We start from the raw sequence: 14,669 nt of genomic DNA on the forward strand, positions 1-14,669 counted from the left end.
AGCAGGATTTATGCAGAGATTCAACGCTGTCTAGGCAACTTTTTCCCAAACCGTCATAACAAAGTTGTAAATAAGCATTTTTTGTTATTTCCCTCACCAGGGCCAACTCCCTAGAGCCGTCAGATGAGCAGGATCATGAAGACCCCGTGGAGCTGCAGATTAAATGTGGCCGCTGCCAGGCCATCACTCCCACCTTCGCCGACATGAAGATGCACTTGCTGCACGTGCACGGGGAGGAGATCCAGGTTCCGCTTCACGACGGCCAGTCGTTGCGGGGCGCCCGCGAGGCCGAGGACGAGCTGGTAAAGCACGCCGCCCACTACTGGCGGCAGCTCAACGAGAAGCGCAACCTGGTCAAGTGCGGCAGCTGCGACGAGGAGTTCTTCTCCTTCTCCAAGCTTAAGAGGCACATCCTGTCCCACCACCGCGGAAGGGAGGGGGAGGACAGCGGGACCGTCTCGTCGCCAGATAGCGGCGGCGTAGGCGTCGGGGTCCTCGCAGCAGGCGCGGCCTTTAATTGCGTGCTTTGCAGCGAGGTGTTGGACACTAAAGAGGGCGTTATGGAGCACTGGAGGAGTCGCCACCACTGTGAGCAGCCCAGCCTTCTGTGGGACGCACTGAGCTCCTACTCCGGCAAGGAAGAGGGCGAGGCGGACGGGGATCTGGACACTCCTGCTCCGAGCCCACACTATCCAGCCTAGCCCCTCTGACGGGCACGGAGCCCCTTCACTGAGGCTCCTCATACACACTCAGTCCTAACAATCAGCAGCACAGGGATGGAGAGCGTCTCTTATGTCTTTTATCACTAGTTTCATCTTTCACCATTTGAGCTGAAAAAAGAACATCGAGCAAAATGGTGAAAATTGATCAATGTGTTACAATTCATAAGGGATATTCTCTCTAGGTCAGAGAATCCAATTTGATAAATATTATTTTGATTGCACTGTTACGTTTTTGTTTGTTTGGAGGTATGTATTTAATATCCTGTTGGATTATTTTTTTCTACTGCTTATTTAAATCTTATTAAAAGGGTAATTTATAACCTAGCTGACACAGTGATACTGTTAAAGGGCCATTTTACTCAAACTCTTACCTCTTATGGTATCTAGCCATGCAGATCATTTGGTTTTATGGGCTCAGTTTTTGAGATATCTACGCTGAGATTTCTGACTCCACCCCAATGAAAAAATATATTTTAAAAGTCTAATGACATCATCTCATTGCAGAAACAGTGTCCCTGTTACTCTGTGGATTATCCAGTAAAATATTTTTTTTTGTAAAGTACTGTGAGCACCACAAACACAATTCCATTCACCTCCATTTCATAGGGTTGGAGGCAGAAATCTCAAAGATCTCAACTGAAATTACCAAACGTGCATGGCTGGATATCACCATGGGAAAGCGAGAAAATGTTTTTTTAATTTGGTTGGACTTATCCTTTTTTAAAATACTGAGAAATGTAAATCTCATAACAAGGGCACACTGTCTACTGTCACACTGGCTGACAATTTATCTTTTGGCCTTGGATTATTACAGGTTAAAATGAATCGGTATGTGTACACCATCCTTTGGCCCTGTTCAGACCTGGCATTAACATGCGTCCTCAGTGATCCCAACACAAGTGGACAGCTTTAGGTACGTCTGTTCACACATGGCATTAGAATGCGTCTCCACGTGCGTCTTGAGTGGCCACTTGTGATCCGATCTCAATTCCACTACTCCATATGCACATAAACACGCAGTAAACACACGGCTAATACAGCAGACATTGTGACATAATATTACAGGAATGTCAGTAGTAATATCCTACATATTCGTGAAATCAGGTACATTTTATTAACATACAAATATAAAGTTATTGTACCGGCAGTCCCTGGGGTTCTCCGTGCTGCCGGCACCGCCATCTTCGTCAGGCAACAGTGGGGTACAGAGCTTCAGAGACCCGGGGATGAGAGCGAGCGGGTGGGAGGTTGTCAGCTCCGTGCAAAGCCTGATAATAATGCACGTCATGTGCCTAGTCTGATAGTCTGTAGCCTATAAACAAGATATATTTTCATAAAATACAGATGTACCGACAGAATACAGTAGAGCACAGAGGCCGTTTCTATGCAGCGAGGCAGACAAGTGCTCACGTCTGCCGGTCTATTCACATGAGGAGCACAGTGAGTGTCCCCGCGGACCCCAGCGGGGACGTCAGTTGAGTAGGCGGTCCTTAATGTGGCCCAGGACACATTCGCGTACACACTGCTAAAAGAATGTGGCCATATGTGGCCCAGAGCGCCTCCGAATGTGGTCTGAAAGATCGGATCTCAATGCGTTTTCATTGCATCTTGAGTGCGTTCACACCTGTACTCAGAGCTGTCCACTTGTGATCCGATCACTCTGGACGCATGAGGTCTGAACAGGGATGTAATATTGCTCCTGCAACGGGAAAAAAAACAATATTTCTTGAACTTTCACAGTCGGATTAAGAGCAGTATTAGGGTCCTCTTTTCAACCCGGACCGACGAAGGAACACTTTCCTAACCAGCACCCAAGTGACATCCTTGTGGCCTTCTGAAGAAAAAAAGAAAATCATGCTCATGCGTAGTGTGGCTTACCGTCAGTATGGTCCTCCGTAGGCCAAGTTCTGTCTCCTTGACTTGTTGATTAATGCCTATTTTGTGTATTCTGTGATATGCCACGGGTCTATTCACATTAGTGATTGTAGAAGTGAGTTTTTTGCATTTAAGCTTTTTAACCACTGACAGAATACTTTTCGTTGACTTAGTAAAATACGCAAAAGGAAACCATCGAGTTGCCTACCTTGTCGTTGCCAGCTCATGTACGCACCTGTGGAATTGTGTGCACCCAGACTCTATTATTAGAGTTAAATATAAAACTGTTGTCAAGTCCAGAAAATATGCTATTTTATACTCTAGATTAATACAGAGGTCTTTTAGTATATTTATGCTTGCTGTTGGTCCTCAAAGAACCAGCACTGAGACTTTTATGTTTGCTTCTTCTAAGTTGGGGGATGCTTAACGTCTTGTTTCTTGATGGGAGGTCATTGCTACGTGGCGATGCTAACATTTGTCTGTGTTTAGCTTTCATATGAAGAAAAAAAAAGACATCACAGGGTCAAGTGAATGTACCTGAATGTTTCCAAAACCCTACCAAAAGTATATATATATATATATATATATATATGCTATATAGACTTATTCCATAGATAGAATATATAGATATATTGAGAAAAAAAATATATATATTTACATAGAGTAACTAGTGAATCAGCTGCTGTGTCCTGTCATAGTGGAGGAGGGAAACAAGAGATGAATATATCATTTTGCCAACACTGGCAACAAAAGCCATTGCAGAGCTGTCCTTATGTGTCTGACACAAAAAAACGTACAGTAGGACTGTGAATGAAGGGCAAAGCACTGATGTGTACATGTTCGCACTGAGTGGGTAATCTGTACTACTAATGGTGTACTACTGTTCATTGAATGCCATGTTTTTGAGTGTTCATCAGTGAGCTGTCCTTTGTTTCCAAGCCCTCAACGCAAACCAGGAAGTGACAGAATTAAGGGTCAGACTCTTCTTTTCCTCAGTTAGATGATAAAACAAACATGACTGTCAGCACAAGTCGTAAAGTGAAAAGTCCCACATTAAAGGTGATGTGATGTGTTTGACTCACTTAAATATGTTGACTGTGTCCAAAAAAGAAAAAGAAAAAAAAGACTGAAAGTGTTTGTGTTTGTGACTGTTTGTGTACCTGAAGAACCCGATGTTTATGAGAATAAAGATATGCTTTGTTGAGGACAGCCGCGTCCGGATGTTTTCAGGTTTATCGTGAACATGATATCTCAGGAACGCCTCGAGGGAATTTCTTCGTTTTCCCATCATCCACCGTAGTTCTCCCACACACCTGTGCAAACGGGAGAATTTGGTTGCAATCTGCAACCTCACCTCTAGATGCTGCCAAATCCTACACACTGCACCTTTCAAATTTGACCTGAAAGTTATTACGAACCATTCTATGGGGTTCATGAATGTGTGTACCGGCATTCTATTTAATAATCATTGAGATATTTCACACACACACACCCATAAATTCCAACCTCTCGTCATTAGTCATTAGGATATATCATCTGGGAACCGTGCACGTACCAAATATTGTGCCCATCCATCCTATTAGATGAGATATTTCACAGGTTAGTGAAACCTTTGACTTGTTGGTGGCGCTAGATGAAATTAGTCTGGACCAAAGTGGTGGACAGGCCGAAATTGTCATCCATATAATGTTTGCTTGATAAATTTAAGAGGACTTATTATGATTTTGTGCTTTTGCCCTTTCGTTTTGTGTGTTATATCGTTTTTTGTGCATTTAAAAGGTCTGCAAAGTCCACGCCAGAGGGAGTTACTCTCCTCCACAGAAACACTGAACGAAGACACACTTTCATCCGTAACGTGGTGATGTCACCAAGTAACACATTTGCATAATACCTGCCTAGCGGCTAGTTTGACACGCCCTCAAACAAAGCTAGTTAGAGCGGAGCTGGAGAGGAGTCCAAAGAGGTTGCCTCGGTTAATCAATCACAACAGCGTGGGCCAGCTGACCAATCAGAGCAGACTGGGCCTTTTGGGAGGCGGGGACAGGAGCTCAAACAGAGCGTTCCAGACAGAGGATGAAAAGAGGTGCTGCAGCAAAGCCGATATGAGAAAAGTAAAGCGTTTTTTTGAACATTAAAGCATGTAAACATGTTCTAGTATTGACACACTATACAAGTATGCACCTGAAAATGAGCATTAATAGGTCCTCTTTAATGATTATAATGAATAATTGCTTATTAATTTTCTCGACTAATCTTTTCAGCTCTAGTAAAAAGCAGAAATAGAGAATAAAACCACCCACGCAAACACCTCATCTACTGTAGCAAAAACAACAGTGTACACAGGAGGGTAGATTCATCAGAATACGTTCAGAGAATGGGATTAATTGATATTCCACTCTGGAAAGGTGAGCGCATGTGTGCAGTATGTAAGGGTCAAGCAAAGTGGGCTAGCCGAGGGGCTTTTAAGAGGCTACATATGTCGTACCTCTGTGCTCCTCCCCTCCCAACAGACCCTCCATCTGTCTGCTTCTTTAGCATCAAATCATTACCCAACGTGCGTGCAAATGTTTCTACCTTTTGCTTTTAATGCCTCTTTTACTAGCTTGACCACACATTATAAAAAATACTAGCTCTAAAGCACAACATGACGGAGACCGCTGAGGTTCAGAGACAGGCTTCCATGTTCTGAGAGGAGCATAAAAACAATGGCCTTGTGATGGCTTCATATTTAATGAATGGAGATGACATTACAGTACTCTCCATCTCCATGTTCCCCTCCTCTGCGTGTCTTTTTTTTTTCTTCTGCTTTGCAGGATGCATTTAGAGTAAAGAGAAACCTGCTCGTTCCAAATTCACACACAACAGAGAGGGATAAATAAGATAGTAAGAGAATGCACTCGGTATTTGTTTCCATGCCGTCACAACCAAAACGCTCTCTGTGCTCCACTGCAGTCATTGCCACACCGGTGTGGAATGCAGGTCCTCAGCTCTAATTGATCTGGAGGCACATGACCCTGTATCAAAGGTCAAAGGGCACTTCTGGCGTGATTTCTGTTGCTACTCAAACACCCCAAGAGAAAGAGAGAGAGAGAGAGCAACTCCCCGACACAAAACAACCTCGGCTACGTCAACTCCTCAACTTCTACAAACTACTTTACACGGACTCAAAGGTTTCAAAATGAGAGTGACTCAACTTCAGGTCGGCTTTCAGCTCCGGCGGAAACACAGATAAAGCTGCGACATCAGTACATATCGGGGCCCAATCTAGCGTCGCCATCGCACCACGTCGCAGGCGCAGATAAAAAGGAAAGCGCTATACGGTGATGCATATTTCCCTTTAATCAGAGCTAACGTGCACCACAGCCGTCACACTGCACTCCCACCTCACCGTGGCTCTCAGGGGGACAGGGGAGATCAAAGCCTACCTCTCATCCCCCCCCACTCCCACCCACCACCCCCCAGCTTGTACATGATCAGTGGGAAAGAACTGTTTCTTTCTCTCGTTCTTTCTTTCTTCGGGTCTTTGAGCTATACACCCCCTTCACAACTATACACCAGGAAGTGTTGAGAAAGGTGAGGGACAAACAGTGTATAAACAGAAATGTACTTAGTGTGTGTGTACCTGTTTAGCTCTTTCATTTGACCCTGATGCACTGATCTAGCAGGGTGGAAACAAGACCGCTGAACAACATGCAGGGAGACGGGGGAATAACAAAACTGGCGTCACTGGGCGAATGCCAAAGGGGGAGATTTATGGGACAGTAAAAATGTGACCCACACTGACCACAGATGTTCTCGAGAACAACTTAGGTGTGGTGTAACGTGAGTGCAACATGCAACATGCTTTCGGCTGACGGAAGCTCCACTCCCACCTCTCGCCCCTGCTGCCAGTCTGTCTTAATACAACTAACATCCGTGAAGCCTCTGTCGACACGTGCGATACGTCGCCGATACGTGTGCACATTCATCAAAGTGATTCTATGGTTTCATCAAAGATTTATAAACCCTCCTGGATGTCAGGACTTAGATGTACAAATCGGTAATCCCACATCTATGAACTCTCCCTCTCCATCTCTCACTCTCTCTCTCTCTCTCCCGATCTGGAGATGTGATCCGCCCTTCCCTTCCCTGCTGCCTCTCGGTCTCGGGTTTCAAAGCGTCCCCGTCTCTCCTCCTCGCCCTCCCAGATTAGTCATCTAATGAGCAGCAGGGCTGATCAGGTGAATAATTGATGACGGGCGGCTGGAGAAAGGCATCGATCCGAGCCGGGGCTGTGGCTCTAAATGGAGCAGGGATGGAGACACCTCGGGAGGATAAGCAGGCGCAGGTACATCACTGCAACACTCTGTGCGCTGTATGGGCTGATTGGGGTTCAGATTTATGAAGAGCTAAGGGATAAAGAGACACCTCTGGAGGGACACAGGCCTCAAAAAACATACATGAAATCCCCGAAACTCAAGCACCACGATGTTTGTTGTTGATGTTGTTGATGTTGAATTATGTTTAATGTGGCGATAATAGTGTAGTGAAACCGTTATCGCCTGATTGGACAAACGTCAGTGAGAAACGTTCTCATTTTTACAGCTAAACAGAACACTACAAGATGTTTCTGAGAACATTTGAGGAGAGAAAATAGGCATTACAGTAACAGAATATTGATTCATATTTGATCAGCGCTGCCTAGTTTGACCGTTTGGTCGGAGTTTGCGAGTGATTGACAGCTGCCTCCGTTGAATGAACAGCCCATAGGAACTCTCTCTCTCTCTGAAATGACCTGTGATTGGTCAAAGTCTCCCGTCACAGGTTTTTTAAAGCCTGTAAACAGAGCCATGAGGAGGAGCAGAAGTCTAGTTTTCTCTCAGAACACTTGAATTATAATATGCTGAAAGGTTATTATGGGATTTTTTGCCCAATGATGCCAAAAATATTCTGCCTCCTGCAACTTTAACAATGTACAAACAATGCTAAATCTACGTTTATTACAACCGGCTGCCACAGTGGTTTTACCCCCTGAATGCACTCGCACCCAGTAATGTTTGTATACAAGCTTGACTATCCGGAATTAACATTAGAGACATCTGCAATTACATTGTGACATTTTCTAGAATTCTTATTCAAGGTATCTCTAACGTCATTGTGACTAGTCTAAAGAACAGTTAGAGATATCTGTAATTCAGTTATGACTGTACTGAATAACAGTTGCAGAAATCTCAAGCCTCATTATGACTAGTCAGAATTGTTGTCATGACATTGCTCATCAAGGCTATATATATATTGGCCCAACAAAGCATCTGAACAGTGTCAGCAGAAGCTTTTGCTAACTCAGATAGTTCGGTAAAGTTGGAAAGATATTCACAGATTCAAACTACCTGGATCAATAACTCATAGCAAAAGAAGTTTGAATAGTCAAAATGTAATTACGGATATCTAAAATTAGAATTTTTTGCCTCGTCAAATTAGAATAAGGGATATCTTAAATAGTTTTGACAAAATTAAGTTGCAGATATCTCTAATGAAAATCCTGTGTTACTATTAAATGTTAAAACGGCTTGCCATACATATCTATCCCACTTATACTTGCCTAGTAGTGATGTATCAGTCGCGAACGAGCCGGCTCTTTTAAGTGAACGATAAGAGCCGGCTCCAGTCCGAGAGCCGTTTTTTTTTTTTTTCTTTTTCTTTTAATTAATTCAAGGCAGAATGATAGGACGATCTTCTCCACACCACGGACACTCCATGCACTGACTGTAACTGAATGTTGCGTTAATGATGTCCATGCGACCAATCAGGTGATGACAGACAAGGATCATACCATCAAGCAGGGAGGGGTGGCACGCTGACGGTCTACAGGTACAGAGCAGGAGGGAGAGGAGGAGGGAAAGAAAGAGAGGAGTGCGGTGCACGAATAGCAGACAAGATGAGTGACAGTCGGAAACGAAGCAGCATGTAAAATTATGGTATTCTGAAAATTATAAGGTTTAGTATAATTATATTAAATAATTGAAGTGATATATGTGCACACATACTAATCGTCGTAGGTCAAAACAGCGCTAAATTTGGCTGAATATAAAAGGCAGAATTGGTAAAACGAAGAGTCGTTTAGGAGCCGAAAGAGCCGGATCTTCTTGGTGAGCTGAGCCAAATGATCTGGCTCACTAAAAAGAGCCGGAATTCCCATCACTACCTAGCACTATAAATCGGCTCATTTTTACCTGGCTGGTCACTGCCACCTTGACTTCACCTTCCATATAATGAAGACGCCAACATCGCAACAATTTATTGTCATATCCGGGTACTTTAACACACACCAAAACAGTCCTGTAGTAACAATCCGTCTGTAGTCGCCTGGAGCTGCAGGAGACAGAGTAGATCTCACCTGTACAGGTAGGATCTGTAGTTGGTTTATGCCCACACTGTTTCTGTATTGATCTTTACCAAAAAATATAATGGAGGTGTCCAGTGAGTATTTATCAGGTGTGATTATAGCAGAAGTAGGATGGAACCATTCACAAATCTGGTATTTTGTCCAAAAAAAAATTCTCTCTTTATTTTTTTAGGATTGTTTTTGCCCTTTTCTTTTCTTTATTTTGCCTTGTTCCACTCGTTTATGCTTTGTTTTGTTTTAGCAGATATCCAACTTGCTTTGTGGCATATTCATTACCGGTTGAGCTTTGTGATCCTTTAAAAGAGTATTAATGCTGTCTCTGTGCTCTCTTGCTCTATAGTGTTGATAACCTGTTGGGGGATGCATTAGGTTTTCTGTGCACCTGCATGTGGCCTTCAAAACCAAAGCAGTGGGTGTGGGGGTCCTCCACCAGAAACATCTGAGTTTCAGAGACTTTGTTTCCTGCATTCTGGTGACTTTAAAAGAATGAGAATAACAAAATAATAATAATAAGTGCACTGCATTTTTATGTTAAACAGGCCTACTTTTAATTTTACTTTTAAAGAAAACTGAATAATTAGCCCCTCTGGCATAAACTAATATTCACCAGTTTTTATTCATTTCATTTTTTGCCCCCGCTTGAGTCTTCCTTTCTCTTAGTACTCTCCATTTGTCTCACCTTCTCTCACTCAACGAAGGCCCTTTCAGACGCAACCAGACAACGGTACCTCTGCACTCTGAAACCTGTTATTTCTAATGGCTTGCGCCGCACCACGACGGCTTTTCGCCATGTCCAGTAAAGCTCAACTTTGGGCGCTGCACGCTGTGATGTATGGCAAGTGCAGCTCAAACCACGTTTTGTCGGTAGCGAGCGTATAGATATCTATGGTCACAAGCAGCTCTCTTCCGCCTGGAAGCAACATTAGGTGTAGCTCTATTGTCGTCCGAGTGGACAGTAGGGCTTATATACGCTGTACAGCGCCAGAAACATGTTGAAATAACGGAAAGGAAAAAGGGTATTTGAGCCCGGAATGAAACCATAAGTGGGCAATGAAAAATGGGAGTCTCCCAGGAAAATCGTGAGGGTTGGCAAGTATGAGTTTGATTGCTAAGTTCACCTTTCTTTTGTAATTGTGTTACGGTAAGGTCTTTCCTTCCTGTCGCCCAGAACCAGCATGACATTTTAGGATCACTATTGTTGCTATTTTATCTATTCAAACTGATACCTGCTTTGGCATTTTAATAATTTTATAACAATAAAGTGGTTATATATTTACATTTAAACATTTTTATCTTTTAATAAATCTTTGTACAAATGCACTCAAAGGAACCTGTCTACTCTTCTTTACACTTATCTGCGTATTGACATTATATAGAAGTTAGTCTTGGGTGGACCCGGGTTAAGGTGCGGTTTAGCGGTGCCTTATCCCCCAGTTGGGCAGGTCACACATGGTAACATGTATGCATGAGTGCAGGGATTTTTTTCAGATAAGTCAGTCAAAAGCAGATAAAACCATGTTGTGCTTGTATCCTACTCTGTGTACTTTGACAGTTTAAGACCATTAAAAAGTAGGTGACATAGTGTTCCCATCATAGACTGTATATAAGAAGTGGACGTAGTCACTGTGACATCCAAAATAGACCAAAAACATTTTTCTACCAGGCTGTAAACATGTTAATTTCTGCTGTAAAGTTGGGCATTTTAACATGGGGGACTATGGGGATTGACTAGCTTTTGGAGCCTCAAGTGGCCATTTGAGGAACTGCAGTTTTTGGCACTCCTGTAATTGGCTTAATTTCTCAGCCCTGGAGGTTATCGTTTGGTTCCCACAGCAATCCCCCCGTTATATTACGCTACAGTACGACCATCATGGCCAATTTTTTTAATCTAATAATACTGATAATGCTCATAAATAATCATTTCTTTCACGGGCCAGAGAACATAAACATACACATATGAAGCATTAACGTGCTGAATAACGCAACCCTGAGAAAGTCCTATAAGTCCGTCTGACAATACTTAACTACCAACAGTTTGTCATTAGGATTAATGTCAGCCAAGAGAACATAGATGGTTGGATGCTACAGTAAGACCCCTTCAGACTAAAACTTCCATATGAAAATCTGATTTTGTGCTGAGAGCAGCTCAGTCCCTGGTTCACATCAAGTACCGTAACTCTCTCCTGCTCCTTTCTCAGTCTGGATCCAATAGTCCAATACTCTTCAGCATGAGAGGTGACTGCACAGCAAACCGCGCCAAATCCAAAATATGCTTTTGATTTGAAGGAGACATTATTTTCTGCCAAAGGAGCGATCTTAACCAACCGCTCCAACCTCGTACATTCCAGCAAGTGCTTACATGGAACTACGGACAGCTCAAAGAGTATCGAAGGGATCTCCTTGCATCTATCCTGCTTTAGAAATAAAAGATTTTTCCCTCCCAAGATTGGGCATGTAAGCACTGAAACCGTGTGGTATTCGAGACGAGCTTTATCTGTGTGCAGTGTTGCCAGATCAGATCGACAGTTTCCAGCCAAAACACAACTTAAAATCTGTCCAATTCAATAAAAAACAGCCTAAATCATAACCTTATCAGAAACCCGTGTAAAACCATTGCAATGTGCAATTGAAAACGCATCATAAGCATAAAAAGCTGCATCAAATAACCAAAGATAAAATGTTAGATAAATGGGCTATCGCAACCCACGAAGAGTGACTACACTCTCAGACAACCAAATGCATCATTTCTCATGTCGATGTCAAAGATGAATATTATAATATATATTATATCATTGATATATTATTATATTATAAATATTTCTTGAATTAAATGCGTCAATAATATGTGGGGATGGGCACAACGAAGTTTACTGAATTTTGTATCTGGGGAATTTTTGGCCATAAAATCACAGCTTGTTTGATAATATTGTTTTCGTATTATTTTAAAACCCCGTCAAATGTTGACAAAAGTAGCTCAAATTTCATCTCTCCAGTGTGTAACATTTCAGGGGATCTATTAGCAGAGTGCAATATAATATTCATAACTATGTTTAATCAGCTGAAACTAAGAATCGTTGTTTTCGTTAGCTTAGAATGAGCCATTTATATTTACATACAGTAGAATAAATTAAATTAATTGCCATTAAATTTGGTCCATTCATCCATGGTCCCCAGAGGACGAATGATCCTAATGACTTTGGTGATCCCCCTGACTTCTAGCGCCACCAACGGCAAAAGGTCAAACACATTCCTGTTCTCCTCGAGGATAAACTGTTATCACTTCGGTGATCCTATAACTGTTCATCGAGCGCCATCATCAGGTCGAAATTTTAATTTGTCCAATTCTTAGATTTATGATAAACACCTACAAAACAAATGACATTCCATCAGCTTCGGCTGTACTATGTATTTAGTGTTTATTAGCTAGTGTGAGAATGCTAACATGCAAAACTAAGATGTTAAAGGAACAGTGTGGAACATTTCGGGGGATCTATGAGCAGAAATGGAATCTTATGTTCATAACTATGTTTTCTTTAGTTTATAATCACCTGAAACTAAGAATCATTGTGTTTTCGTTAGCTTAGAATGAGCACTTCATTTCTACAGTAGCCCAGAACGGACAAGCCAAACACTGGCTCTAGAGATGGAGCCTTTTCACGTTTTTATGTTACCCGACACGCTTCTGTGGCACCGCCAGCTGCCGTCTGACTTCCGTTGCTCTTAAAGTAGTGTTATTATGGTAAGGATGGCCTCTGAGCGAGGTGAACGGCGTTACCACCGTTTTGCAGTCAGCGCCTCACGATACCGCCATCTTGGAAAGGGAGGAGTGAGCAGAGGGGTACTCAGTTGGTTGCAATCTGCAACCACACCACTAGATGCCACCAGATCCTGCACACTACACCTTTAACCATGGTAAACATCACCTGAAAGAAAGTAGCCCAATTGGGTGGAAACCGGCCCAATCTTGCAACATAGGCTCGTTCGAGATGAACTTTGCTTCGCCTGGAAAGTAGACGAGATCAGGCGGCAGCAGCAGCAGCAGGGGGCGGAGACTAAAAGTTGCGGTCAAGTCGGACAGTTTCCAGCAGCGTTCAAAGAGTTTACAGGAAGTCGCAGGAAAAGTTACATCCTGTTAGATCCGATCTGTAGGTCACTTATAGTTTTCAGACCACGTCTGGATTTATTTATATTTGTTTGTAAATCTATGTGGAAATGTGAGTGTGAGTGAATCTGGCATTGGATTCTGTACTTCATTATTTTTATGTCTGCTTTGTGAAGCACTTTGTAATGAGGACTCATTTTGATAAGTGCTATATAAATAACCTTCATTTATATTATCAACCACACAAGATGTGTTTGTTAACAGATGAATCCTTCATTGCACAACATGAGACTAATAGCCAAACAATCTAGCGTTAAATATTACAGTTATGCAGATTACAGACTTTCTACAACATGTGGTGTTTACTGTCAAACCTAAGAGCCAATCAGCTCTTTGATCAGGAGCGAGCCAAGCGTTTTTACCCATAATGCCCTGGGTCTTGCAGTCGGTGGAGAGCAACTGCGGGTCCTGGCCTATAAAAACTGCGGCTGCCTCGATCTCGTGAGGTTATCGTTGCCCACGTGTGCATGACGCCAGAGCAAGTCGGCATCAAGTCGGACACAAATCTAACCGGCATGCATTGCGCGGCGATCTCCGGTGATCAATTCTGCGCAGGGCCTGGCTCGTCTCCAACGAGCCTAACGTCTGTAAAATGTCAGGGAAAGTTCAACCTCCAACCCAGCATGCACTTCATTCCTGTACACAGGAAGAGCAACAGATCTGATCAGTCAAGCCTACAGTGTGTACGTGGGACACCTCATCCTGACATGGAGCTGATGGACAGCATGTTGGTGACATTGCTCCAAGTGTGCCCGCCTCCTCTCTTCCATGTCGCTTCAGTGGGGAATCCGCTACGGGGTGCTGCTCAATGCCGTTTGGTCCAGATGGTCAAGAGCTCCCAGTGTTCAGCGGGGTAGGCGCCGTTCGCCCAGGGGGGACTCCTGCCATCTGTTCCAATCCTCTCCTCTCTTCTCATACAAGCCTCAATCCACTCAATGTAAAAGCTCGGATCTGTCGGGATAAAGGTCTGATTCTGCCCCATCCCGTGTTTCTCCTTGACTGATGAGTAAATGAAATCAGCTCACCTCCAGATCCAAACATCTGCACAGATGCGCCAGGAGCTGATGAAATGGTCTTTATCCCGTCAAGGTGGGCCTGTTTTAACCCCTGTCCTGACCTCTGTGGTCCTTGCTTTCACATCAGCTTCTATTTCTGTTACCTGTGTGTGTGTTGGCGTACTGTATGAGCGCGTGTCCGGCAGAATTCAAACGAGACAGAGAGCATCTTTCTGGAGTCATCTCCGCTCCGGGGGAATGTGGCGAGATAACGGGATGCTAATGCCGCTCTTCGCCTTTGGGGAATTACGTCTGCCTGAGCAGTAACCTACATTTACTGAGCAGTCTTACACATAAGGTTAATGAATCAGGCCTGCCGGAAGACGAATGGACCCCTTCATATGAGCATACACACATAACAATCGTCAATACAATCATGCCAGACACACACACACACACACACACACATAAACAAGGAGGTTTCTGTTTGCTGTAGAGCAAACACTAACAAGGTTAGCAAGTAAGCAGGC

At 43.3% G+C, this 14,669-nt stretch overlaps 1 protein-coding gene across 3 annotated transcripts in view; it reads left to right on the forward strand.

The window, feature by feature from the left end:
- Nucleotides 1-2,574, forward strand: part of znf438 (zinc finger protein 438) — a 56,070-nt gene extending 53,496 nt beyond the window's left edge. For all 3 annotated transcript variants that reach the window (XM_074621552.1, XM_074621553.1, XM_074621554.1), the window contains one exon: nt 101-2,574. In XM_074621552.1, the coding sequence (XP_074477653.1) occupies nt 101-701 (601 nt within the window). In that variant the 3' untranslated portion in view covers nt 702-2,574. The remainder of the gene's footprint in view (nt 1-100) is intronic.
- The last annotated feature ends 12,095 nt before the right edge of the window (nt 2,575-14,669 follow it).

This window comes from Sebastes fasciatus, chromosome 21 (genome assembly GCF_043250625.1).
Source record: "Sebastes fasciatus isolate fSebFas1 chromosome 21, fSebFas1.pri, whole genome shotgun sequence".
In the NCBI taxonomy this organism is placed as follows: Eukaryota; Metazoa; Chordata; class Actinopteri; order Perciformes; family Sebastidae; genus Sebastes; species Sebastes fasciatus.